Genomic DNA, 27,450 nt, shown 5'->3' on the forward strand with positions numbered 1-27,450 from the left:
CCAGGAGCCCCTCCCTGAGCCAGGCACCCCTTGAGGCAGGCATGCATCTGCCAGGGTCAAGCTCTATGCCCAAGGTTTGGGGATAGGGGTATACAGAGGGCACAGGATCAGTCCAGGAGTAAAGGAAATAGGCAAGCTGGTCCCTCAGGAGAGGAAGGCTTCAGCCGGGCCTAGCTGACATCCCTGAACACCCTAGAACTCACCGCGCGGCAACTGGGAGCAGGAGGCTCTGCCAGGCTCGTCTGCCCCTCCCAGTGGCCGTGACAGGGGTCCCCTACCCGGATGCCCAGGCTTGCCTCTGAACAACCTGTCTGGCTGTCCTGCCCTGCACGTATCGTTTGTCTGCCCTTCTCTGCACATGTCTGAGTCTGCGCCTCTGCTCCCGCCTATCTGTATGTCACTCTCTACACACGCCTGTCCGTCTGTCCTCACACGTCTGGCTGGCACGCCGGCCTCCCTGCATCTCTCGGCCTCCTCGCCGCGCCGCCCCGCCTGCCGCTGTGTGGGTGTCGGGCTGGCAGTGCGCAGAGGGGCGCGGCTCGGCCCTCCCCCTCCGCCGCGTCCCCACAGCTCAGGAATGACCCGGGCGGCGGCCCAGCGCTGCTGAGGCCCCGGAGCCGCGGCGCAGGGCGGCGGGAGCGGCGGCCGTGGCGTGGGCGGCGGTGCTGGGCCGGCGGGCGGCCGGGCGGGGCTGAGGCAGGGCCGGGAAGCCGGGAAGCCGGGAAGCCGGGAAGCCGCCGCCACCGCCTCGGCCGGGGATCTCGGGCCCCGGGTGGGCTCGGCAGGGCCCCGCCCCGCCACGCCCCTGCGCGCCGAGCAGGCCGAGGCGGAGCGGCGCGCCCCCCGCGACGCCGGAGCCCGAGCCCGAACGCAGCGGCATCCAAGCGGGAACCGGAGCGGGAGCGGAGCCAGAGCGGGAACCTGAGCTGGAGCCGAAGCTGGAGCCGGCAGTGCGGCGCACGGAGCGGAGCGAGGCAGCCAAGCCGAGTAAGGGGCGTGGGGCCGGGGGCGGCGCTGGGGAGGGGCGGGGAGGGGGTCCCGGCCCCTTCCCCCGCGCTCTGCTGCGGCCCCGGCGCAAGCACACACCCGGGGTCGCTCAGCGCGGTCCGCGGCGGATCCGCAGCGCGCTCCGAACAGGAACCCCGCTCTCCCGCGGACCCCGGCCCCGACCCCCGCGCCCCCGGGCGGGCCACCGGGACTCGCGCGGGCCGTGGCTGCCCCTGAGCATGCCATCGGGCCGCAGGGACGGAGAGGTCTCCCGGTTCTTGCCCGACTTGAGTCCCAAACAAACGGAGGGAGCATAAGACAGTCTTCACGACCCCGCGCCCTCGGTTTCGCGGACCCCTGAACAACCCACCCAAGAAGGGTAAACTAGGACGCACTTTTCGTCGGGGTAGGAGAGGAAAGGGGCTCTGGGCTTTGTGGAGTTTGAAGCTAGAACCCACCCCCGCCCCTCGAGCCGGGAAGTTTGACCCTCCGGCGGGCGGGCCACCAGGGCCATGCCCCCGCTTCGATGCCTACCACGCTGGCCTGTCTCAGCACCATCGGTGGGAGAGGTGGTGTCCCCGCCGCACCTTCTCCGGCTCCGGGGCCGACTTTCCCTGGCGCGGTAAGCGGGACTCGAGGCTGAGTCCGAGGCGGCTGCTCTGGCTGGCTGCGCAGCGCCAAGCGGTACAGCCGCCTCTCCCTAATCGCTCTCGGAAGTTGGGTAGTGCCCACCAGACCCACGGCAGACTCGCACGACCCTCCCCCTCTCCCCATCGGCCCGGCAGTCCTGAGGCTGGCGCGCGGAGGACCCAGGGCTGCCCTCCTGATCCCACGCGCCGTGCCAGCGGAGATGGCCAGGCCCAGGCTGGGAAGGGGAGGGCACCAGTGACAGGTGTGAGCGGCGGGGGCTCCAGGAGCTTGGTCCTTGGTCTTGATTCACACAGTCCATGGGCACCTGCCTTGCGCAAGCCCCCCCGACTCTCCTCAAACATCCTGACTGCTCTACTGGAACAAGTGGCTTCACCTCCCTGTGCCTCAATTGCCTCTGCTGACAAGTAGGTAGGATTCTGTGGTGAACAGAGTGTTTAAGGGCTTTGGAACCAGAGGGTGGGCTTGGAAGACTTCGTAGCCGTGTGATGTTAGGCAAGATACTTAACCTCTCTGAGCCTCAGTTTCCCCATCTGAAACATGGGGAAGATGGGTTGGGAGGTGAGGCGATGCTTGTAGGGGGCCTAGCATGGTGCTTGGCACTCAGCCCTCACTCAATTCAGGTTGACCACAGGTGTCGTTCTGTGAAGCACGCAGCACCAGTGGGTGCTGAGGCAGAGCGAGTTGCCCTGAGGTGGCGGCGACACGACCCCCTCCCAACCCCCCAAGCCCCCCTCCAAGGAGGCCTTTGAGTCCCCCAAGGGCTTGTTGACATCTAACTGCGGTGCAAATCCCTCTCTTTAGGGCCTGCCCTTTCTCAGCTTTTCCCTCCTCCCCGGGTGATCTGCTTCCCAGCGGTGCTCGCCTCCCTACCTGTCATCTCCATCCAGGTTGGGAATGACCGTATCTGATCAGCTCTTTCTTCTGCCCTTGACTGATGTCCGCTGCTCACACTCTGTGCGAGGGAATTCACACCTCCCTCCGCTCCGGGGACCGGGGCCTGGGGAGGACTGCTTTCCCTGCGGAGCAATCAGACAGTAGACAGTCAGGTGGCTTGGGTGTTCCAGTGGTGACAGTTCAGACAGGCAGTGAAGAGCCGCAGGGGGAGCAGCCACCAGGGCAAGGAGACAGCGGGAAGTCGGAGGGGTCCCAACCCTGAACCTGCGCTGACCGTGGTGTGTTCATCCAGGTGACTGAGCCACGAGGCACCAGAAATGATAACCCTTGGAGAGGAAATGAAGCCCGTGGCTGACTGAGAGGTTAGAAGTTCAGAGCTGGAAGGGCCCCAGGAAGAGATCTGCCCAGTCTGTGCAGCTGGGGCTTCAGACCCAGAGCAGAACCAATGAGGCCCAAGGCCTGGGAGAGGATGCTGGAATCCTTGGGGTGGCATGGAGGGTGTAGGTAACCAGGAGCATCATTGGGAAGAAAACCAGTGTCCAGCTTGTGGACACCCGCGTTAGTCCTGCTCACCTGTGCCCCAGCTGTGAGAACGGGGGGATGTGGGGGGCCTGTCCACATGCTGCCTGGTGGGGACCTAGTGAGACAGGCAGAATGGGCTGCCTCCTGGGGGCTGTTTCTACACAAACCCCCCCCCCGTCGTCTTCTTCCTCTGTAGCCTACTCCCACCCCTCCCCCATTCACCCACCAGGGAGTCACATCCCAGCATCTTCCATAATCCTCACCTCTTCTTCCCAAAGGAGTTAATCAGAAACTAATTTAGGAGGTTTGTGTCACCTGGTTCACAGAGTGGAGTACAGCCAGGCAGCAACGTGATGGGGATACGGGCACCTCCTTCAGTCTTGGGGAATAATCAGTTAGACACACTCAGATGCCTGTTACCTGAAGCCTTTGCCCTGGAAGTGCTCACAGCACAGGGTAAGGGACGAGAAGGTGGCAGCCAGCTCTCAGCCTCCTGAAGAGAGAAACTGAAGCCAGGAGGGCTTCTGAGTCCCCCTGGCACAAAGTACAGTTGTGGCTGAGAGCACGGCTTCTTGGAGCTGGACTGCCTGGGTTTATGGCTTGTGATTCTGGGCAGGAGATTGACCTTTCAGAGCCTCAATTTCCTCTTGAAAAGGGGAACAAATAGTCTACATCTCCCAGTATAGTTGTGAGGACTGGCGAAACAATATACAGGAAACACGTGGCAGGGACGCATGGACCCCTGGCAATGGCCTTGCTATGTCTGCATTGTGAACATGCACTGAATGCATGCTCTTTCCCAAGCATAAGTATTTTCTCTCTGGAGTCTGAGGACAGCCCTCTGATCTAAGTACTATAATTGCCCCTATTTTATAGATGAGAACACTGAGGCTTAGAAAGGTTAAGGACTAACTTTGCTAAGTATAGAAAACTTAAAACATCACTATGACTCATCATAATTTTATGAGTTTGTAAAACTGATAATTAGCACATTGCATCTTAGACGATATGTAATTAGTTAATGGAATGCTTCCTCAATGGAGATCTTCAATCATTGTATCTTTATGTGTTAACTGCCCATGGGCTATAGAATTTTTAGAGACATCTTCATTTTTTTTCTATTCAAACAGTATCAAACTGATTTAAAAGAGCAGCTCCCCCCGCATTTATTCCCTATCTCTCTTCTCTCCATTTTTCTCCATAGCGCTTATCACCCCCAACATTTATATATCTTACTCATTTGTTTATTGTCTGCCCTCATCAATATAATGTAAACTCCCCAAAGGCAGGGACTTTTAACCATTTTGCTCACTCTCATATCCCCAGGGACTAGAACAATAACCAGCACTTCGTATGCTTTGCAAATTATAAAGTGTTTTACAAACATAAGGTCTATTATTGTTATTATTATTGCCAAGTGTCTAGTTTGCCTGAAGATAAACCTTAAGGTTCACGGCAGAAACTGTTCTCTCAAAAATCTGGCAAATAGGACCTGCTCAAGCGCCAGGGAAAATGTGATGAAGGTTAAAAGCAGTGGAGATTATTTTCCTAACATGTTAATAAAGCTCCTTATCAGTAAGTTCAAAGACAAGTTAACTTTTTTAAATTTTGGCAAAAAATGGCATGTTCAAAGGCAATTACATTAGCGCTTAAAACTTCCGATGAGTTAACTATCACTGATCTATTCAGTTAATTATTCTTTATTTTGTTAGCATAAAAGGTGTTTCTAAATCTTCATTTTAATGATTTTTCAGATTATAAAAGTAATACATGTTCATTGAAGAAAATTTGGAAAATCATTCTTAAAAAATAAAAGAACATAAAAAGCCTCCTCCATCCCACCACTGCCCAGAGAGTTCGTGCCTGTAGGTATTTTAGTCTATTTCCTTTTAATCTTTTTCTATGTGTGAATATTTTCTCTAGTTTTTTTTTTTTTTTTGCCCTTACAAAATAAGGATCATATTGTAGGCAGAGTTCTAGAACCTGCTTACCTGGTGGGGTTTTTCCCCCCTCTTAACAGTATACTGAAAGTCTTTTCTGTTATTAAAATTTCTTTAAAAACATGATTCCATGGCTATACAATATTCCATTATAAGCGTATGCCAAACTTTTCTCAGCCTCTCCTCTCTTATTGGACACTGGGGTCGCATCCCATGTTTCACCACTGTAATAATACTTTTCTATGCCCTCTTTGGTGTTTTCTGGGCCCTGAATCAGGCTTCTCTACACCCTTGGTCAGGACCTATTTGCTGATTTGCAGATGGACCGGTTTGTGTAGTTAGTCAGTATGTCAAGTCTTAGAAGTTGGGCCTTGGTGGCAGCGGGGAAGGCAGCTGATCCAGTAGAGGACTGCTCCAGGTAAACCAAGGCAACCTGAAGACCCAGTAACCTCCACGCATTTCCTACCAACCCAGTGTAGCACACATGTGGCCAGATGTTGCATGGGGACAGAGGCCTCCTTGCTGCAGAGGCTGTCACACACTTGGATCCCTTTTCTAGCATCAGGACCAAGTTACTTGTTTGCAAACCTCTGTGTCCTCCGCCAGCCTCTCTGCCACTGTCCTCTCACTCTTTTCATTTGCTTCTTCATTTAATCACATGACAAGCGTTTACAGGCATACCGCGTTTTATTGCTCTTCATAGATATTGCTTGTTTTTACCAACTGAAGTTTTGGAGCAACCTTGCGTCAAGCAAGTCATATCCATGCCATTTTTCCAACTGCATTTGCCCACTTCATGTCCCTTATGTCACATTTTAGTGATTCTCACAACATTTCAAACGTTTTCATTTGCTGTTGTATTTGCTGTGGTGATCTGTGACCAGTGATTTTTTTTTTTTTTTTTTTTGCTGTACGCGGGCCTCTCAGTGTTGCGGCCTCTCCCGTTGTGGAGCACAGGCTCCGGACGCGCAGGCTCAGCAGCCATGGCTCACGGGCCCAGCCGCTCTGCGGCATGTGGGACCTTCCCGGACCGGGGCACGAACCCGCTTCCCCTAGCATCGGCAGGCGGACTCTCAACCACTGGAAGCCCTTTTTTTTTTTTTTTTTTTGGTGACCAGTGATTTTTGATGTTACTGTCACAAAAAGATTACCACTCACTGAAGGCTCAGATGATGGTTAGCGTTTTTTAGCAATAAAGGTTTTTTTTCTTTTTTTTTTTTTTTTTGGCCACGCCATGCGGCATGGGGGATCTTAGTTCCCAGACCAGGGTTCGAACCCGAGCCCCCTGCATTGGGAACAGGGAGTCTTAACTGGGCCGGCAGGGAAGTCCCAATAAAGTATTTTTAAATTAAGGTATGTACATTGTTTTTTTGAAAAAATGTCTACTGCAAACCTAACAGACTACAGTATAGGGTGAACCTAACTTTGATATGCACTGGGACACCAAAAAAATCGTGTGACTCGCTGTATTGCGGTGGTCTGGAGCCTCGCGACCACCAAACCGCAATATCTCCGAGGTATGCCTGTAATGACATCTACCCGCACTTGCCAAGGAATGTTTTTCTCCATTAAGGAAACCATCAGCTGGGTCCCAGACTAAAGACCCGCCTCCCTCATTTCTGAGACTCCTTTCTGTGTCAACTGTAAGATGGGGATTTGTTTTGAGATCCAGTGGGCTGAGCAGGCGCTGCATAGACGTGGCCCATCCCGGAGGCCAGCCCCTGCTTGGCCCTGCCCCGTCTGCCGTGGACTCCGGTGAAGCTCAACCCTCCAGTCTGGGTGCCTCCGCCGCGCATGCGCTGACCGTCCTGTCCCCGCTGTTACCTGGCCGCCTCCGCCAGGGATACGGCGCCAGTCCACTAACCACAGGCTCATTGATCGAGATCAGAGTGTCGCAGTGGCTACAGAAAGGAGGTATTCCGGGAGCAGGGACGTGAAGCAAAGTGGGAGTGACGTGGACTCGCCGCCCACCATTCAGCCACTTCAGAACCTGGAATACCGCAGCCCGCCGGCCCGCCCTCCGGTTTCCAGCCAGACAATCCAGTCGGAGATGAGTCACAGGCAGGGACACGCCTCGCCTCAGATGCTGGGTGCTGAGTGAGGCGGGCGTGGGGGGGGGAGACGTGACCTGGTGTCAGATCTCTGTGGGGTGGCCCTGCAGTAACCAAGGGGCACGGGGGGGGGTTGACAGATTCCGTCCCTGCATTGCTCTTCCTCCACCTCTTCTCTCTGGGTGACTTCGGGTGGGTTATTATGTCACGGAGCCTATGAGTTTTCTCATTTGCAAAATGAAACTGTTACCCACTTCGGGGCACCTGTTGCAGTAATTTCGCTGATCTTAACTGGCACACGCAGGTGTTTGGTGAACGTGAGCCACCCTGAAAGCCGGCGTGCCCAGAACATCTCCACATACGGAAATGTCTACCTGACCCATGGCCAAACCTGCCGGCCCCTTGCCAGCCTCCTGGCCACCTGGGAACCTAACACGCTGTCCACCAAACACCCAAACTGACCATGGAAAACGATACGTAACGCAAGGGTTTTGGGTGCCCCATTCCCTGGGAGGTCATCTCTCACCTCCCCATACCCTACAAAACCCCAGCCTTCATCTCAGTGTCACAAGGCCCAGTGGGAGGAAAGAGGGGGTACAGGGGGCCTCTAGGAGAAGCAGGACCTTGGGGACAGCTGCTTGAAGTGTCGGAGCTGGTCAGCACCCTCCACGGCATCAGGTGCCACCAGGATAGCCTTACAGTAAGTGTACATTCAGCGTGCATTTACTAAGCGCCCACACTATGCCACCTCACTAGAGAGGGAAACAGCCCTGGAACTGTGGAGGCTGGCGCGGAAGCCAGCACATTTTCCTGAGGGCACGGGAGGCTGTGGAAGACTTTTCATCAAGTGACATAATCCATTTTGCCTTTAAGAAAGACCTCTCTGGAAGGAGCACAAGAGATGACCTGTCAGCCCACTTACATCCTCCTCCAGACTCACACGCGGCCACAGGGCACACCAGCACACCCGCAGAAATGAACACAGACACACGTACACACGTGTATTTTTAGAAAGCACAGATCCCAGGCCCTGAGATGCTCTGTGAGTTTTCTGGTGTGAAATCACAGTTCCCCAAGCAGCCTGCCACGCCGGTTCTACCAGGCCTGGGGAGATCACATCCTACCTTCACTTCCCCCATCTGAACTCTTGACTGGGTTTCTATGGGGACTGGGAGTGGGTGTCAGGCCAGCCTGGGGTTCACACCAGGACAGGCTGAGCTGGAAGAAGCCACCTGAAGAGGGATTCCCAGGTCAGCAGCAGTCATGGCCCCCTCCCTCCCACCCCCCTCAGGCAGCAGAATGAACGTTTTGCAGCCACACACTCCTGCCATGGGCTTTCCGTACATAACCCCCGTCCTCACGGCAGGTTAAGTGTCCTTACCCTGCTTTCCCCAGGAAGACGCTGCACCTCAAGAGAGCTGAAGTGCGTTGTCCAAAGTCACACTGCCAGGAAGTGGCAGAGTTGATATCAGCACTCAGGAATCGCACTTCTGAGCTCAGGCTCTCCAAAGATAGGTGTTTGATTTGTTTGTTAAATAGAATAATCAGTTATTAGTGTAGTTTGGCCAATTGGCCCCGTCAAAACAGAGGACCCATTTGGAGAAAAAAAATATATGATAAAAGGGATCCCTGGAGGAGAAAAGGGTGGGACCTCTGGACCCGCCTCTTACAGAAAAGTTCTGTCCACAATGATACCATCCCCAGGATCAGGGAAGCCGAATGTCCCCTGGGACCTAGAGGGGCCAGGCTCTTCTCCCATTGGCTTATGACTGACAGCTTCCCCAGCAAGTACCTGCTCGGCTCCACATCCATCCAAAGGTGCAGTTTGGTTTCTGCACGTGAAGTGACCGCACTGCCTAGAAATAAGAACTGTAACTCCGTAATATTCCCATAGCCTCCTGTCACCTGGGGACATACCAGGAGAGACTGAATCAACTCAGATCTCCAGCAGCATGGGAAGATGGATTACTTTCTGAAAATGTCTCCTCCATTGCAAATGGGTGTTAGAGTGACCTGGCAGTCCTTTGCTGCCCAGACATCCTGACACCTGGGTGTTACTTGGGGGTACAGGGGGAATTGGGGAACAGTTTCATTCTCTAGGTTCTTATTTCTGAATTGGTAATTTAATATATTAGGTGCCTTTTAAGGGAGTGTGCTGGCTGACAGTGTGGGCTTTGCAGTCAAACAGACCTGGGTTCTAGTCCCAGCCTGTAATTAGAAGCTGTGTGACCCTGGGAAGCTTCATAACCTCTCTGAGCCTCAACTGCCTTATTTATAAAATGAGAATGAAAAGAGCAGAGCATGTTTCTCTTAAAACTGTTGTGATGATGATGATGATGATGATGATGATGATGATGATGATGATGATGATAAGGTCTGAGCTAGGCATCTATGAATTCCCTTCCAAAGCCAGCTATGGGACCTTAAACTAGTCCCTCACCCTCTCCAGGTCTCAGTTTCCCCTTCTGTGAAATGAGGACATTGAACTGATCTTTAAGGGTCTTTCCAGCCCTGACAGTTACAAGATTCTCAAGGGTCCACCCAGGAGAGAGATTCCCCCCTTCCACTGACTACTGAGAACCTAGCACACATTTGTGCCACCCCTGCCCAGAACCCCCATATTCTGCAGCCCAGAGCCCTCCAGGCCCCCACTCAGACTAGGCCCATGCTCTCAAAGTCACCATCCTCTCCCCAGAGGTTGACAGCCGAGGGTACACGAGCGCCCTGCAGGGTCAGTAGGTGCTGTATGGACGCCCCCATCACCTGCCTGTTTGTGTCTCTGCAGGTGAGCGGAGGGTCCTTCCCTGCGAGAAATCACAGCTGTGCACGTGGGCAGGCTGGCTCCGCTGTTCTGCTCCAAGGATTACATGTCCTTCAAACGCCCCTGCCCCTGTAAGTCTCCTCCCCACATCTTCCCATGGACCAGGGCCAGGTGAGGGCAGAGTCAGGACTGCAGAAATTGTCTCTAGGATGTTTGGCCAGAGAGCTCCAGGGGTCTGATCAGGGTGTGATGTGATATGACGGATGGGGGGAGGGCAACACAGAAGACTCCTGACATCTGCAAGAGACATCTCACTTTGCGAATCCCTCTGCATGAGCACTTCCCAAAGTGTGGGTCAGGGGTCCTCCAAGGGATATTAATGGGGTTACTATTTTTTTAATTCCATGGTCAAGTGAGTGTGGGAAACGCTGAGTGAGACGTCAAGTAGATTTTGCTGGACTTTTCAGAGCCTTTAATATGGTGCTGTGTTGTGAGGCTCCACAGGAAAGAGAAAGCCCAGTGATCTTCCCAAATCTAGTTGACCACAAGGAATGTCTCACGGGATGGGTGCTCCACAGAACACACTCCTTGGAGTTCAGTGTCCTAGAAAACCCTTCCTGGAGTAGCCCCGCCATACAGCCCCTCATTTACTAATTCATTTCCATCTAATGAAGCCATAGATGATTTTGCCCGTAACATTCTTCTCATGGCTCCCTGATGCCCACGCGTCTAGACGACGGACACAACCAGGTGTACCCCGGGGCTCAAGGTCGCAGCCCCTAGGGCTCACTCCCCTAGTCGTCATCAGCCCTGCCTTCACCGACTCATGCTGCCACCCTTACCCCAGAGTCACCTCCGCCTCTCCCCCTGGCAGCCACCTGCTTCCTCCCATGATGTCCCCTGAACCCCCTCAAGCCACCATCATTTGCTGCAGTTTGGGAGGACGTGCGTAACCTCCCCATCCCTTCTCCGTGGTGAGGCGGGACTGTGAGTCTGTGTGAGTTCAGGGCCCCACCTTAGCCCCCCTCTACTTGTCATCTCCCTTCGGCCCGCTCACCAGTGTCTGTTCAAATTTGCGCCATTGGTTACGTGTCCCAAATCGTGGGGTTGGGGGCCTCTCTTGCATATAGTCGAAATCCCAACTGTCAATTGTTTGAACATCAAAGGGCTGCTGTAGCCGGGGTGGGGAGAGCTGGCCCCCCGTCTGGGAGCGATCATCCCCAGGTGGGCCGGGGAGGACAAGGTGGCAATGGGTTCACTGTGCAGAGTGGTGTTCAGGGGGCGGGGGAGCCCAGCCTGGCTGCTGGCTGCCGTGGGTACCGAGGAGGGCACAGGTCAAGAGTGATAAGCTTTCTGATAGGTAGGACAAGCTCAATGAACTATTGTTACTGTTGTCACCATGGCTGCTGCTGTGGCATAATCAGGTGGCAAAGCCACAGAGGGAGCAGGTCGGAGCCCAGGGACACCTGCCCCACAGAGGGTCAGGGTGGCTGTGCCCTCACTCCTGGGAGCAGCCGGCAGTGGAGAAGGCTGGGGCTGCTGAGTGCGGAGGGCTTTCCAGAACCTTCTGGGCTCAAGCCAGGCCCTTCGGAGCCCCGCCCATCTGCACTAATAGGGGCCGACAGCCCAGGACAGGGCTTTGTGCATCCAGCTCCTGAGGACTCCAGGGTACGGTCATGGGTATGCTGGGCTGGTCAGAAGCAGTTCCTGCGCGTCTCTGATTCCCCTCCCCCCTCACCGCCCTGCCGCACACCGACAGGCCCAGCGCCGAGCATGCAGTAGGCACTCAATGTTTGTTGAATAAATAAATGCACAGTCAGACACTGTGGATGAGGTGCTGGAGGGGGAGAAGCTGAAGCTCCTGACTCTGCCACCAGATTCTCTCCGTGGCTTTGGCCAGCCTGTCCTCATCTCTAAAATGAAGGGGACTGAGGCCAGTGGGTTCCAGGAGCTCAGGGCAACTGTGAGGCTCCTTGGAGGGTGAGGAGAGCCCAGGCAGGCAGAACCCAGGAGCCCCACCACCCACTGCTTCAGCCAGAGCAGCTCTGCTAACATCTACAGGTTGGGGTCTATTCAGATTTCAATTGGAGAAGGGTGTCCCAGGCAACGGCAAGTTGGGTCCCATGGGGTTGTCCAGGCCCACCCCTTCCTCCATCATCTCTCCCCTTCTCTGCCGGATTCTTCTCCTCATGTTGTCCAATCAGACTCTTTACCTTTTCTCTGCACTTGTTTAAAAAGTGCTCACAGCACCCCTTTCAGCACCCTTAGTCTGCTTCAATCTGGCTCCTCCAACCCCACACCAACACCACATCAGCATCTGTGTCACTAAGTCCATCCCAGAGTTTCCAGTTCTCAGCTGCATCTGACGCTGTTGGTCACATCAGTCTTCTAGGTAACTCCTCCACTGAGGCTCTGAGCCCTCAGGTCCTCCTCCAGCCCCTCTGGTTCCCTGAGCTCTGACCATCCATTCCTGGTCTCCTTTGGTGCTGGAGGTGGGTGGATTCTTCCCACACCTGACCTGGGATGCTGGGTCCCCCAAGACTCCAATCCTGCTGGCCTTCTCGCCCCAAACACTTCAGACCATTTCATCCTCACTCTGCTCTCAACTGCAGCGTCTAGGCCGGCAGCTTCCTGGCTCTCTCCCAGCCCAGTTCTGCCTGAGCTTCTGATTCCTTCTGCCTTCTGCTGCCTGGCTCCCCTGGGCAGCCCCCGTCTCCACTGCTCAAATACAGCCTGTCCCAGACTGAACTCCTTGTCTCCCCCTCCAGGCTGGCTTGCTTGATTTTGCTGTCTTGGTTTAGGATACCACCATCACCACCACCATCACCACCACTCAGTTCTTCAGGCCAGAAATCTGGGAGTGACCGTCAATTCTCCTCCAACACACCCATCATTGCCAACTGCCCAAGGAGACCCCGGGGTTTCCAAACTGGGTCAACAGATCTCCCTTCTGACTCCCCCCACCATCCGGGCCCCTCCTCAGACCCCACCTGGAAGTTGCTGCCTCAGTAGATGTTTATGGAACAACCAGACAAGTGAGCAAATCGAGGTGAAGCAGATGTCTTATGGGCGGCCTCCTGGGCTCGCAGACCAGAGGCCTTCACGCAGGTTCTGGAAGGGATGCACAAGGGCCCCAGACATCCACATACACCTGACCCGGAGCAATGAGGGATGAAGCCGGAAGTCCAAAGAGGGCCCTGCCGTGAACACACACCCTCTTCTTTTAGCACCTCCTTTCCCGCTCTGTGAATTTAGACACCTACCAGGGAATCCTTGAACCTTCTTAGCTCACAAAATCATCTTGCTCAGTACATGCAAAGGTGCCAAAGACCATTAAAACCTGGAAACCTTAGGATAGGAATCACAGCTTGTTCCTGTTTAGGTTTCCACACCCCCTACACCCTGCCGACTGAGAAGGGCAAAAGGGAAAGTCCCCAGAAGGAAAAACAAGCCCTAGAGTTTCCCAAGCAAGACCCACCTCCTAGGAGTGAGAGTTCAGGAGGTCAGGGAGAGTCAGCAGGGAACGTGGATCCAGGGCAGGGAGGAGTAGGGCGATGGGCAGGCGTCTGCCCAGTACCCACAGATTCAGACACTGGGTGAAGTGGGACCATCCACTGGCCTCTCAGGAGCTGGGCAGCCATGAAGCAGACCAGGCTGGGCCCACTTCTCCCAGGTCCTACCACATCCCCGGCCCCATCTTACCTTCCGAGCATCTCAGCTCATCTCGGCCCCTCGCAGAGACAGCCCCAGCAGACCTCCATGCCCCTCTGCCCAGTCAAGCAGATGAAAAGACTACGGCAGGGAGAGGCAGCAAGAACAGGGGAGGGGAAGCCCTGAGGGTTCTGGCCACAAGGTTGCAGGAGGGAAGTCTGGTCGTCTCCCTGCAAGTGCAGGCCTGTGAGCCATTTCCAGCCCTAAGCACTGAGTGAGGAGGACCAGCCTGGCTCCTCAGAGAGGCTGGAGGCGTGGGAGCCTCCTCCATCTGGCCCCAGCTGGGCAGGGCAGCCCAGGATTCCCCCAGGACCCAGGCTCCAAGAACAGATGCTTCACAACCTCTTCTTCGCCACCAGCACATGGCAGCTCCACAGAGCTCCCTGTGAGGTGGAGGTGGCCTCAACGGACGGATCTGGGGGAGGAGGGGCTTCGGGGCCGCAGGGGAGACTGAGCCTGTAGCCAAGCAGGAAAGAGAGCCACAGAGAAATCAGGTGGGGCTTGTCTCTGCTAAGCTCACAGGCTGCCCACAGGGCTGGAAGGAATCGCAGCCTGCAAAAGTCTCTGGATGGGCTTGACTCTCCCTCAGCGTTGGTGTGATGTGATAGACAGTGCCTGAGTTCGAGTGCAACATGGCACTGACACTAACAGCTGTGTGATCCAGAGCAAGCTACTTAATGTCTAGAAACCTCAATTTGCTCATCTGTAAAATGGAAATAGTCATAATAGCCTTTCGGTTTGATGCCCAGATGTGGTGTACCACAAGGAGCATCTAGCTCGGTGCCAGGCACCGAGAGATGCTCAAGAAACTTGAAAATCTTGTCTTTTGACCACTCTCTCTCTACACAGCTTAATATGACCCAAGTCTTTGGTAACAGAATGCGGGAAATGAGGAGAGATGGGGACTTTGGAGATGAATCCGGGGTTTGGACCGGACACTCCTGTTTTCTGCTCTGCTCATTGTAACTGTTGCCTCTGCAGACTTCGCTGTCAACAGAAGGAAGGACTTGAAAGCTAGGAGGGCAAATGATGGGGCACACTCTGCAATTTACCACTTCTCTGCCCAGAGCAGACATTGCTAATCAACTGCAGTGCTCTTTCCCACTAAGCCCGAATGCAACCTCAGACTCCCTCTGAACACAGGCAGGCACTACCCAATAATCATTAGCCTGTGAGATGAAACCTTTGTCCATTCCTTGCTGAGGTCTGATTTTGGAACGGGCAAGGGAACAGAAGGAGTGACTTCGGCTGGCCATGTCTCTCTGAGCCTCAGTTTCCTCATCTGTAAACTGGAAGTTGAAAGGACTGTCCACCTCAAGAGGGCTGCTCTGAGGATCAAATGAGGTACCACAGATAAAGGGCTTACAAGGCCTTACGATCATTTCTTTATGTGGCCTTCTTGCTTCCTAGAAGCGACTCTGCACAGGAGGGGTCAGTGTGGCCATTTCAGGCCTGAGGAAACTGAAGCTCAAGGACGTGAAGAAGCTAGTCTAGGTGACACAGCTGGAAAATGGTGGGGGTCAGGGATACACCCCCGGTGAGTCTTTCCAGGGCTCAATTTTGGATAATCTGCAGCTGGACAGAAAGGGTAGAGTCAAGTCTGCTCCTTCACCTCCACCCCTCGAATGGAGAGTCCATTCTGCAACCCCATAAACATCCTGGCTGCCCCTCCTCAGAGTTCTCTGGTTGAGCTCAGCATCTGATAGCTAAGCTCAGTTTTAAATGCACGATCATTTTATATTAGAGTCCTTGGCAAGAGGGCATCAACCTCAGCTTGAGTGCTTCATGTAGTACTAATAACAGTAGCAGTATCCCCAGCTTTTGCAGAGCACTCCTTGCTGGCAGAGTTTCTGCACTTCCCCGTCCCCTGGCAGTGGGCTCCCTGGGTGACCTCATCCACCTCATGGTACTGAGCAGCTTCCATACACTGACGGTCCCCAAATTTACATCTCCAGCTCCAGACTCTCCCTGAACTCCAGACTCAGATATACAACTGTCCACCCCATATCTCCACTCGGATGTCCACTCGGGTGTCTACAGCTTATCTCAGATAGAACATGTCAGAACCTTACATCTTGACTCAAAGACCCCACCCAAGCTGCCCGTCATCTTCCCCATCTCAGGAAATGGCAGCTCAGTCCTTCCATGTGCTCAAGCCCCAAACTTTCTCAGTTTTTACCGCTCTCCTTCTCATCTACCCCCAAACCAATTAATCTGAAAATCCTAACAGTTTCACTTTCAAATCTGACCCCGTCTTGCCACTTCCACCTCTAAGCCCCAGGACCAAAGACATCATCGTCATCACCTGTACCACTGTCCTAACTGGCCTCTTTGCCCCCCTCTTGTCCCCCTCCGGCCTATTCTGCCACAACCCTGGGAGCGTGGAAAAGGGAAGGATCTAGAGACTGAGTCTTGGGTTGGTTTCTGTATCTAGAAATCTTGCCAAGGAAAGCATGACCCCCAGAGTTGTCACCCACGGCACCCCAAAGTCAAGTACACTGGAGAGGACTGACCTGCAAACAGCGATGTGTAAGGACACTGCCATTTCTCTGCCAAGGGCTACCCTAGATTGGCTACCCATCCTGCACCTGGAACTGTGCCCAGGGTGATTAGGAAAGGCTGGTCTTCCTCTGTGATGTCACCACAGAAGTGTGCAGGCCTGCACACTTCCCAGACAGGAGAGAGAGGCCCCAAGAGAGAAGTCACATGCCCCATGGACCCAGGGGCTACCGACGGAGGAGACAGGTTTCAAAAGCAGGGCTTCCAGGCCCAAGCCCAGGGCACTGGCCACACTACTCCCTCTGAGAGCTTGATACATTTTCACCTCCTAGAGTTCCTTCTATTTGCTTCTCTCTGCATTTAAGAACCGTATCCTCCATTAGCCCCCAAACCATCAGCTTCTAAGGGCTGCTCCCTCTTCCCACCTGACCCCACCCAACCTACGTGTCCATAGGTGACCTCCAGGCCTTGCTCGAGAGAGTCATTCCAGAGCTTTCCTCTGCCCATCCGCCAGGGCCTTCAGCCACTGGATGATGTTTCTCTCCCCTAGGAATGTGGCTAAGGCTGGGGATGTAGTCTAATACAGTAAAAACAGCAAGAGCTGAAAGACGCAGGTTCAAAAAACCATTGGAGCAAATGTATTTAAATCATCCAAGCCTCCGTTTATTCAGCTATGAAATGGGATTATGAGACCCAGTTTCCAGGATGACTGAGAGTTTGGTGAGCACATAGATGCTCAGTAAGAGTTTGTTCTATCTTTCACCTCTGGCTCTTGCATTCCACAACGAGAGCTGCAGAACTCACTCGGTCTTCTCTGCAGGGTCCTCCCAAGCCCGTTCCAAGGGGAGATCACGTGTTCCCTCTCCCTTCCCAGCCAGCCCCAGGCTAGTGTTGAAACACAGCATGGCATGCTTGGCCACCTTCATCTGACAGGCTCTAATCAGGGGCCAGCCAGATGCCAGCCGTTCACCGGATCCCATCACAGGCACACAACGGGACAATGCAAGAAAATGTGTTCTCTCTACCTTGTAGATTGGATGTAAGAGGTCCTTTGCTGACCCTTTAGGACTTACCCTGGGACTCTGCCCCAACTGCCCCACACCAGAGGTGGAGAAACTGAGATGCAGATTGGGGACTGGACCAGGTCACCCAGCGTGTTTGTGGCTGAAACTTTGATGCTCCCAGCCTGACTCCACATAAAGTGCTCCTTCCACATGGAGCCTGCTCCCCTGTTCTCAGTGAAGATGCAGAAAAAGAGCAGCCCTCTTTTGAAAGCGAAACTGTGACAAAAGCCACGTCTTTTTGTTTTTTTAACAATAAAGACATTTATTGTTTCCGCACAGGGAGGGAAGTCCTGAGACGGAACAGCGTTAGGGTTCTCAATTTCAGTGGTCAAGGATGGACATCATTAAGGACCCAGGTTCTTTCCATCTTCTTACACCAACATTTTCTGCATTGCAAGATGATCCCCGTCAGGGACTTGCCTGGTGGTCCAGTGGCTAAAACTCCACGCTCCCAATGCAGGGAATCTGGGTTCAATCCCTGGTCAGGGAACTAGATCCTACATGCAGCAACTAAGAGTTCACATACCACAACTAAAGATCTCGCATGCAGCAACAAAGATCCTGTCTGCCGCAACTAAGACCCAGCACAGCCAAATAAATAAATATTAAAAAAAAAAAAAGATGGCCCCATCAACCCAGGCAGTGACACAACTTTTCCCAGAAGTTCCCCAGCACACCACCCCCATGTCTTATTGGCCAGAATTTAGTCACATGTCCACCCCTAAGCCAATCATACTGAGGGCATGGTAATACCAGGACTGGCTTACCAAGCCAGTCTTTAAAAGGACAAAGGTTGTTAGAACATAGTCCCCCCTCAGTCTAACATGGAGGCAGTGGACAGTCAGACTAGCAAACCCTTTCCCTCCTGCCTACTCAGTCCTTCCCCTCTGGTCCCCAAGACTCCAGGAGGACCTGTGAAAGTTAGGAGTGAGAACTGAACTGAGGAATTCCTTTTCTGGGGATTCTCTGGGGTTGGTTTTTTGTTTGTTTAGTAGAGATACCAGCTCACAAGAGTGAATACTTAAATATTCAGGAGATTCATGACCCGTTTAATCATTGGTAGCCAGCCTGAAATCCATCATGATGGGAGTATTTACACCATGGAAATTGGCAACCAACACTACAAATCAGGGATTTTTCTTTCTTTTCTTTTTTTTTTCCTGGAAAGCTGGTTTGCCAGCGCACCACTGTATAAAACATACATGCAGGAAGGGGCACAAATCGTTAGTGTACAACTCAATGAATCTTCACAAACTAAGCACACTCAGATCAAGAAACACATCATAAGCTGCATCCCAGAACATCTACCGTGTGCTCTTCCAGTCACTACCCCATGCCCAGGTCAACTACTGTCTTGACTTCTGTCGCCATAAATTAGTTTTGCCTGTTTTTGACCTTTATACATTTGGAATCATACAGGATGTTCTCTTTTGTTTCTGGCTTCTTTTGATCAACATTCCACTGTGAGATTCAACCACAGTATTGTATATAATTGTAGATCACTTATTCTCATCACCGTATAGTATTTCATTGTGTCAATATACCACAAATAACTTATCCATTCTACTTTAATGGACATCTGAGTAGTCTTCAGTTTGGGGCTATGAATGAATAGTGAACATTCTAGTAGAGTGCTGTCCAACAGAGCTTTCTGCAACAATGAAAATGTTCTGTATCTTCACTGCCCAATATGATAGCCATGACCCATGTGCAGCTATTGAGCCCTTGAAATGTAGCTAGTACAAATGAGGAACTGAATTTTTTTAGTTTAAGTATACTTGATTTACAATATTGTATTAGTTTCAGGTGTACAGCATAGTGATTCAGTATTTTTGCATTATAGGTTATTACCAGATAAGTATAATTCCTTGTGTCATACAGTATATCCTTGTTGCTCACCTATTTTATGTATAGTAGTTTGTATCTGTTAATCCCATATCCCTAATTTGTCCCTCTCCCCTTCCTTCTCCCCTTTGATAACCACATTTGTTTTCTATATCTGTGAGTCTATTTTGCATATACATTCATTTATTTTTTAGATTATACATATAAGTGATATCATATAGTATTTGTCTTTCTCTGTCTTACTTATTTCGCTAAGCATAATATTCTCTAGGTCCATCCACATTGTTACAAATGGCAGTATTTCATTCTTTTTATGGCAGAGTAATATTCCATTGTATATATATACCACATCTTCTTAATCCAATTGTCTGTTGATGGGCACCTTGGGTTGCTTCCATGTCTTGGCTATTATAAATAGTGCTGCTACGAACACTGGGGTGCATAAATCTTTTTGAATTAGTGTTTTCATTTTTTCCAGATATATACTCAGGAGTGGAATTGCTGGATTATATGGTAGTTCTATTTTCAGTTTTTTAAGGAACATCATACTGTTTTCCATAGTGACTGCACCAACTTACATTCCCAGCAACAGTGTACATGGGTTCCCTTTTCTCCACATCCTCTCCAACATTTGTTATTTGTGGTCCTTTTGATGACAGCCATTCTGACAGGTGTGAGGTGATACCTCATTGTGGTTTTGATTTGCATTTCTGTAATAATTAGTGATGTTGGGCATCTTTTCTTGTGCCTGTTAGCCATTTCTATGTCTTCTTTGGAAAAAACGTCTATTCAAGTCTTCTGCCCATTTTTTGACTGGATTTTTTTTTAATATTGAGCAGTATGAGCTGTTAGTATATTTTGGACATTAATCCCTTGTTGGTATCATCATTTTCCAATATTTTCTCCCATCCTGTAGGTTGTCTTTTCATTTGTTGATGGTTTCTTTTGCTGTACAAAAGCTTTTAAGTTTAATTAGGTCCCATTTGTTTAATTTGTTTTTATGTCTTTTGCCTTAGGAAACTGATCCAAGGAAATATTGCTCCAAATTATGTCAAAGAGTGTCCTGCCTATGTTCTCTCCTAGAGTTTTATGGTTTCATGTCTTACATTTAGGTCTTTAAACCCTTTTAAAGTTTATTTTTGTAGTATATAGTGTGAGGGAATGTTCTAATCTCATTGTTTTATATGTGGCTGTCCAGTTTTCCCAGCACCACTTGTTAAAGACGCTGTCTCTTCTCCATTGTGTATTCTTGCCCCTTTCGTCATAGATTGATTAACCACAGGTGTGTGGGTTTATTTCCAGGTTCTCTTTTCTGTTCCATTGATCTATGTGTCTGTTTTTGTGCCAATACCATGCTGTTTTTTATTACTGTAACTTTGTAGTATAGTCTGGAATTTGGCAGGGTTATACCTCCAGCTTTGTTTTTTGGTGGTTTTTTGTTTGTTTGTATTTAATTTTATTGGAGTGTAGTTGATTTACAATGTTGTGTTAGTTTCAGGTGTACAGCAAAGTGATTCAATTATATATCTATACACATATTCATTCTTTTTTAGATTCTTTTCTCATACAGGTCACCACAGAGCACTGAATAGAGTTCCCTGTGCTATACAGTAGGTCCTTGTTGGTTATCTATCTTAGATATAGTAGTGTGTGTATCTGCCAGTTTTGTTCTTTTTTCTCAGGACTACTGTGGCAATTTGGGGTCTTTTATGGCTCCGCATAAGTTTTAGGATTATTTGTTCTAGCTCTGTGAAAAATGTCCTGGGTATTCTGATAGGGATTGCATTAAATCTATAGATTTCTTTGGATAGTATGACATTTTAATAACACTAATTCTTCCAATCTAGGAGCATGGGATAGCTTTCTATTTCTTTGAATCACCTTCAATTTTGAGGAACTGAATTTTAATTTAATTTTCATTAATTTAAGTAGCTACATGCGGCTAGTGGCTACCGTACTGGACAGCACTGTTCTAGCACGTGACTTTTGGTGAACATACTGATGCTTTTCTGTTGGAGAATTCATTCCGCCCAGGAGTGGAATTTAGATAATAGATAGAGCTAAACAGTTTTCCAGAGTGGCTGTACCAATCCACACTCCTAACATCAATATATGAGAGCTCTAGTTGCCCTACATCCTCACCAATGCTTGGCGTTGTCTGGATTTTTTCACATTAGCAATTCGGCTAGACAGTAGAGATATTACCTTGTGGTTTCATTTGAATTTCTCTGGTGATTAAGTACAGTGTATTTAACACCTTGGATATCTTCTTTTGTGAAGTGATTGTTTAAGCCTTTTGCCCACTTTTTCATTGGGTCTTTTTATTACTGATTTCTAGGAGTTCTTTATATATTCTGACCACCAGTCCTGTGTTGGATATATTATTGCAAAAATCTTCTCCCTCTTCGTGGACTGGTTTTTGACTCTTATAATCATGTCTTTGGATGCACAGATGTTCTTAAACTTTTATATATAGACTATTCTTGTATATAATTTGCTTTATGCATATTTAACTTCAAAATTTACAGAAAATAAAACGATACGGAGCACACAGTTAGGGGACACCCTCTTGTACTCCTTAGGAGCAGAGGATTCTATTGCTGCACTTCAAAGAATACATTTCTACAAATGTGAAAGCCAAGGTGGGCACCTTTTAAGTTGGACGGCAGCCTTGTTAAAGGGTTTTTGTCTAATACTGAAATTTCAGGTTTTAGGTTAAATGAAACTTAAAGGACTGCTCGTGAAACAATTTAAACTTTTTTAAAAATCTCTCATTTTTTTCAAGATAAAAAAGTACCTCCAACACTAAAATACTGACAGTGATCCCAATAGCTTAAGTACTGTTATAGTACACGTGGCTACTACACATGCACAGTATGTCACCAACACTGTCTAAACAATAAGAATCATAGCACTGGGGCACAGTGGCTCTCCTCATCCTTGCGAGCGAACAGGATGATCAATTACACCTGAGTGACATTAGTGCACTGGCGTATCTACCAAGTGTAAAATCCAGTTATCTAAAACAACATGACTATCAGATTCGCAGAGAGTATGTTATTTCTCAGTTTGTATATTCAGAAACCTGTGGGTTGTTCCTTAAATTCTTTTAAAATAGGAATTACATTGAGCATTAGAAACACTGAACTAAGTAATGTAACCACCATAGCGGGTGAAGTTCAGTGTCTGGTTTAACAACCGTTTACTATCATTTCAAAATCAATTTCTGCTCAATCCTAGCAGAGCCAGCATTTCTCCTGCAGTGACATTTATTTTTAAATGCACAAGAATGAAAGGCCCAGCTATACACCACTGCCTTATTACAAGAGCCATGGGGAAGGCGAGCTGATGAAACACACACAAGAGAGAAACGCGCACAGCATCATCTCTTTGTTCAACACTGGCTTTGATTTAGAGTAGAATGCAAAAAACATATTATAAAAACAGAATGAGGACCTGTTTCTAAGTGTAGTAGGTAACCAAGAACTATACTTCCACTGCAAAAATCTTTATAGGATTCAAGCACTAAAGTGACACTAGTACTGAAACATAGGTAATCAGAAGTAGCAAAGGCACTGGTAATGTGAGTCATCATCAAAAGACAGCCCGGGTAAATATCACACAATTCCCGTCAGCTGCTACTAAGACTTGCATTTTTCGAACTGAAAAGGAATACGGTGGGGCTTTTTACTTATTATTTGAAGAAAGGCTGTCTTAGGTCCCCTCATTGAACATGAGGCCTAGGTTCCCAAATCAGTTTTCCTATATCATCACAAGACGTATTATACTCAGTTGACACTGTTTGACATTGAATTGCTATAATCGAGTTAATTTTGGTGAGTTTATTTAAGTGGCAGAATCTATCTCAATAGTGGAATAAATCACTTTCATCTTATATTTATAGAATCATGAAAGGCCTGTGGGTGGTCACTTATATTTTTCCAGTTATATTTTAATGCAGTGGCTGAAAATCTTCCACTTGGCAATGGAGCACTCTCCTATTAACTCTGATGTGTAAAACAGAGGGAAGGAGAGCTACTATGCATGACGTGAGAGCAGAGAACTCCATGGTGTACCAAGACTTTCCCTCTCAGCACTGGGGCACCTGTGTGGGAACTCTTGCTTTCCACGGTTTGAGAGGTTCATTTTAGTGGATTCATATACATGTTCCTAGTGCCTAGCATGTGTCCAGGCACAGAATAAGCACTTAGTGAGTATTGGTGAGTGGATGGATGGGTGGGTAGATGGACGAATGGTTGAATATATGGATGGATGCATGGCTGATCGAGTGGATCCTGAATAGACGCCTAGGTAGATAAATACATTAGGAGGGTGAGTGAATTTATGGAGGACTGATTAATAGGTGAATGACTTCACTTTCCAATCCTCGTTTTCACTATAACCTGCCCCACCTGTAATGCCACAAATGGCCAAGTAAAACGTGTCAGGGCCTTGACATACCATTAGCTGACCTCTTCTAGAGCTACGTCCCATTGTAAGAAGAATACTGAACGCCAAGCAGCCTCTTCCTCATCCCCATATCCCAATGTTCAGGGGACATCCCACAACCTCACCCCAGGAGCACCTCCTCCTTTCCTGAGCTCTGTTGGGACCTTACCCTCTGTACTCCCGCTCAGGCCCCTTCCTCCCTCCCCTGATCTTGCTCTGCTGGTTCATCCTTCGAGACCCAGCCCCTCTGTGTGGATATGTCCCTGACCTGTTCCCAGTACTCTCTCTCCATCACAGTCTCCTGGTAACGAGGTGATATCACCAAGTGGGCTAAGAGGCTGCCCAAAACAGAAGGGGAAGGGACTCAGAAGTGCCCAAGCAAGTGAGCCTGCCCTGCCACGTCCCCTGTCCCAATCCCTGCCGGGAGGCTGAGACCAGCCTTTGGTGAGCAGAGGGAAGACGGTGCCTGAATCCTGTTCCCCAGATTCCCTCCAATGACCTCAAGGCCTCACCCTAGTGGCTTCAGCAGTGGAGAAAGAGATGAACTACTGAGGCCAGACTTGCCAGGCAAGTGGACCTATGACAAATGTCTTCAGAATTTTTGGTGACAGGAACCATCAGTCAGATCTCAGTCCTTGGCCCCCCCTTCTCCCTCTAGCCAGCGTCTCCGAAGGTGTGGGCAGGTCTGGAGGCCTAAAGATGCTGGCTCAGCACCTCCACTGTCGGTGCCCTTTCTTTGTCAATGCTCCCAGGTGGCTTCAGCCTGCAAAGAGCACTTGCCTGAACCCAGACAGAGTGACTGCGCAGCTGCGCACACACTACACTCAGCAAGGAGTCAGTAGTGATGGTCTGCTTCAGCTTCCCTGCCCTGCACGTTCCCCACTGTTTCCCAGCCTGCAGCCAGCCCTGACCCCATCCCCCGACGCAAGCCTGGATCTCATCTCCTCGCCCATTGTGTTCACCTGGCTCCCACCTCCTCCCCACCCTTTCAGACCCCTTCACCCACCCTGCAGTTAAAACGGCTCAAGAATAAGCGTCTTTAAGCGTCTTTCAGGCGGAGAGCGACCAGGTCCAGAGTGGGCAGAGGACAAACCCACTCTACAGCGAGTGAGTGGTAGAACCAGGAACGGAGCCCCGTTCTCCTGCCTCCACCTCCACCGCACCCAACTCTCTTCCCCTGCTCTGGGCCCTAGTGCATGGATCATCAGACACACCTGGGTTCAAATCCCAGCTCTGCCACAAAACTAGGTGGGCAAACTTCAGCTCACCAAGACTCAGTGTCCTATAAATGCGGGTGACGACGGTTCCGCACACTGAGGGGGCAAGCGCCAGACCCGGCCCCACACCCAGGCCGCGGTCATGCAGGGCCTCTGACCCACCTGTGGTTCCCAGTCCCAGCCTGGAGCAGAGGTCTGGAGGCGCGAGAGCTGGCTTCTGCCTGGCACAGCGGAGGCCCACGGATACAGGCACCATCCCAGCCCCGAAGGGGACCTTGGGACCCCATCTACAGAGTGGGGAGAGCACCAGGGTTGTCGCTGAGGCCTGCTCAAAGGACGTCAGCTTGGCAAGGTGGAGGAACTCTCCTCAGGAGCAGCTGCCATCAAAGGCGTTCAGCTGAGCCCGGCTCCACGCTCCAAGTGCGGGCTTGCGGGCTTCCCCCACGCTCCACGCTCCACGCTCCGCCCTCCACCCTCCTCGCTCCACCCCCCACGCTCCACGTTCCACCCTTCACGCGCCACCCTCCATGCTCCCTGCTCCACCCTCCACGCTCCACGCTCCACCCTCCTCGCTCCACCCTCCACGCTCCACGCTCCCTGCTCCACCCTCCACGCTCCACGTTCCACCCTTCACGCTCCACCCTCCACGCTCCCTGCTCCACCCTCCACGCTCCACCCTCCACCCTCCACGCTCCACTCTCCACCCTCCACGCTCCACCCTCCACGCTCCACGCTCCTCGCTCCACCCCCCACGCTCCCTGCTCCACCCTCCACGCTCCCTGCTCCACCCTCCACGCTCCACCCTCCACGCTCCACCCTCCACGCTCCATGCTCCACCCTCCACGCTCCACCCTCCACCCTCCTCACTCCACCCCCCACGCTCCCTGCTCCACCCTCCACGCTCCCTGCTCCACCCTCCACGCCCCTCGCCCCACCCTCCACGCTCCTCGCTCCACCCTCCACGCGCCACGCTCCACCCTCCACACTCCTCGCTCCACCCTCCACGTTCCACGCTCCACCCTCCACGCTCCCTGCTCCACCCTCCACGTTCCACGCTCCACCCTCCACGCTCCCTGCTCCACCCTCCACGCTCCACCTTCCACGCTCTCTGCTCCACCCTCCACGCTCCCTGCTCCACCCTCCACGCTCCACCCTCCACGCTTCCTACTCCACCCTCCACGCTCCCTGCTCCACCCTCCACGCTCCACCCTTCACGCTCCCTGCTCCACCCTCCACGCTCCTCGCTCCACCCTCCACGTTCCACGCTCCACCCTCCACGCTCCCTGCTCCACCCTCCACGTTCCACGCTCCACCCTCCACGCTCCCTGCTCCACCCTCCACGCTCCACCTTCCACGCTCTCTGCTCCACCCTCCACGCTCCCTGCTCCACCCTCCACGCTCCACCCTCCACGCTTCCTACTCCACCCTTCACGCTCCTCGCTCCACCCTCCACGCTCCACCCTCCACGTTCCTCGCTCCACCCTCCATGCTCCTCGCTCCACCCTCCACACTCCCTGCTCCACCCTCCACGCTCCACGCTCCACCCTCCACGCTCCCTGCTCCACCCTCCACGCTCCACCCTCCTCGCTCCACCCTCCACCCTCCACGCTCCACGCTCCACCCTCCACGCTCCACCCTCCACGCTCCCTGCTCCACCCTCCACGCTCCAACCTCCACCCTCCACGCTCCCTGCTCCACCCTCCACGCTCACATGGACCCTCACAGCAGCCTACTCGCTGGTGCCCCCCCACCCTGCGTCCAGTTCTGCAGCCAGAGGGCGCTCTTAAAACACTGTGACCGCGCCCCTTCGTGTCTCCTCTCTACCCTTGAGATAAAAGACAGTCTCTTGATTTGACCTTCATGGCGGGGCCCTGCCAGCCCTTCAAAACTCAGCAGTGTTCTTTCAGCTGATGATATACCTTCACCCTGAATAAGACGTAGGTCATGGCCTACTTTGACTACATGTTAAGGTGGCCCAGAAAAAGCAAAGCACCGTTTTAGGGAGAGAAAAATTTTACTTTAGCAAGATCCCAGAAACATGAGCGCCAGTGCACAGTGCCTGGTAGCCACAGAGTAGCATCTTGGCTAACAGCATGGGGCTTTGGCTGCCCACTGACCCGGGTCCCTCTGTGGGCTGAGTGACATTGGACAAATAACCTGTCTGAAGCCCAGTTTCTCCACCTGTTAACTGGAGATCCCATCATGGACCATCATAAGAATTAAATAACACAGTGCATGAAAAGTACCAAGCATGGTGAATGACACACAGTAGGTGTCCAGGAGATGATAGCTACTCATGCTGTATGTGGAGGGAGGGCCGCATCTCAGGGATGACCTAGTATCTTGAGGTACAATTTCCTCTTGATCATCAGCACCTTTGTAGAAGCTGCTTGGGAAGAAAGTCTAGGATAGGGGCAAAGCTTGCCTTACCCTCTGTCCTTTCCACAGCTGGTGCAGGGGGAGAGCGAGGCAGAGCGGTGGGAAAGGGGGCTAGCATCATGTTGTTTCTCTGCAGTCATTTTTATCTTGTTGATGAAGTGGACCCTGAATTTGGAAATTGGAAGTTTGCCTCATAATTTAAAGCAGCACCTACCTCCGCCGGTCGCAGGGACTGGAAGATTAACTTCCCCCTGGCCATGCAGGCGGACGCCTGCGCCAACTGGCTCCATCTGCAGGCATGGGTGTTGCCATCTCCACACCTGGCTGGTGATGAGCCTGGCACTGCCACAAGGGCGAGGTTCTCATTTGCTGCTGAGGCAGGGAGAGGGAGAGGCGTCTTCAGGGTGACCCCATGGGACTGGCACCTCCGCAGCAGTTTCTGCGTGCTGAGCAGGGCAGGCATGCACACACAAATCCAAC

General features: G+C 51.7%; 1 protein-coding gene across 1 annotated transcript in view; it reads left to right on the forward strand.

Moving 5' to 3' along the window:
• Positions 1-859: 859 nt before the first annotated feature.
• The window catches only part of BEAN1 (brain expressed associated with NEDD4 1), a 37,613-nt gene continuing 11,022 nt past the window's right edge, over positions 860-27,450 (forward strand). Inside the window, exons 1-2 of the mRNA XM_067720012.1 lie at positions 860-987; positions 9,831-9,937. Coding sequence (XP_067576113.1) covers positions 9,913-9,937 — 25 coding nt within the window. The 5' untranslated portion in view covers positions 860-987; positions 9,831-9,912. The remainder of the gene's footprint in view (positions 988-9,830; positions 9,938-27,450) is intronic.

The sequence above is a fragment of the Pseudorca crassidens genome, chromosome 20 (genome assembly GCF_039906515.1).
Source record: "Pseudorca crassidens isolate mPseCra1 chromosome 20, mPseCra1.hap1, whole genome shotgun sequence".
In the NCBI taxonomy this organism is placed as follows: Eukaryota; Metazoa; Chordata; class Mammalia; order Artiodactyla; family Delphinidae; genus Pseudorca; species Pseudorca crassidens.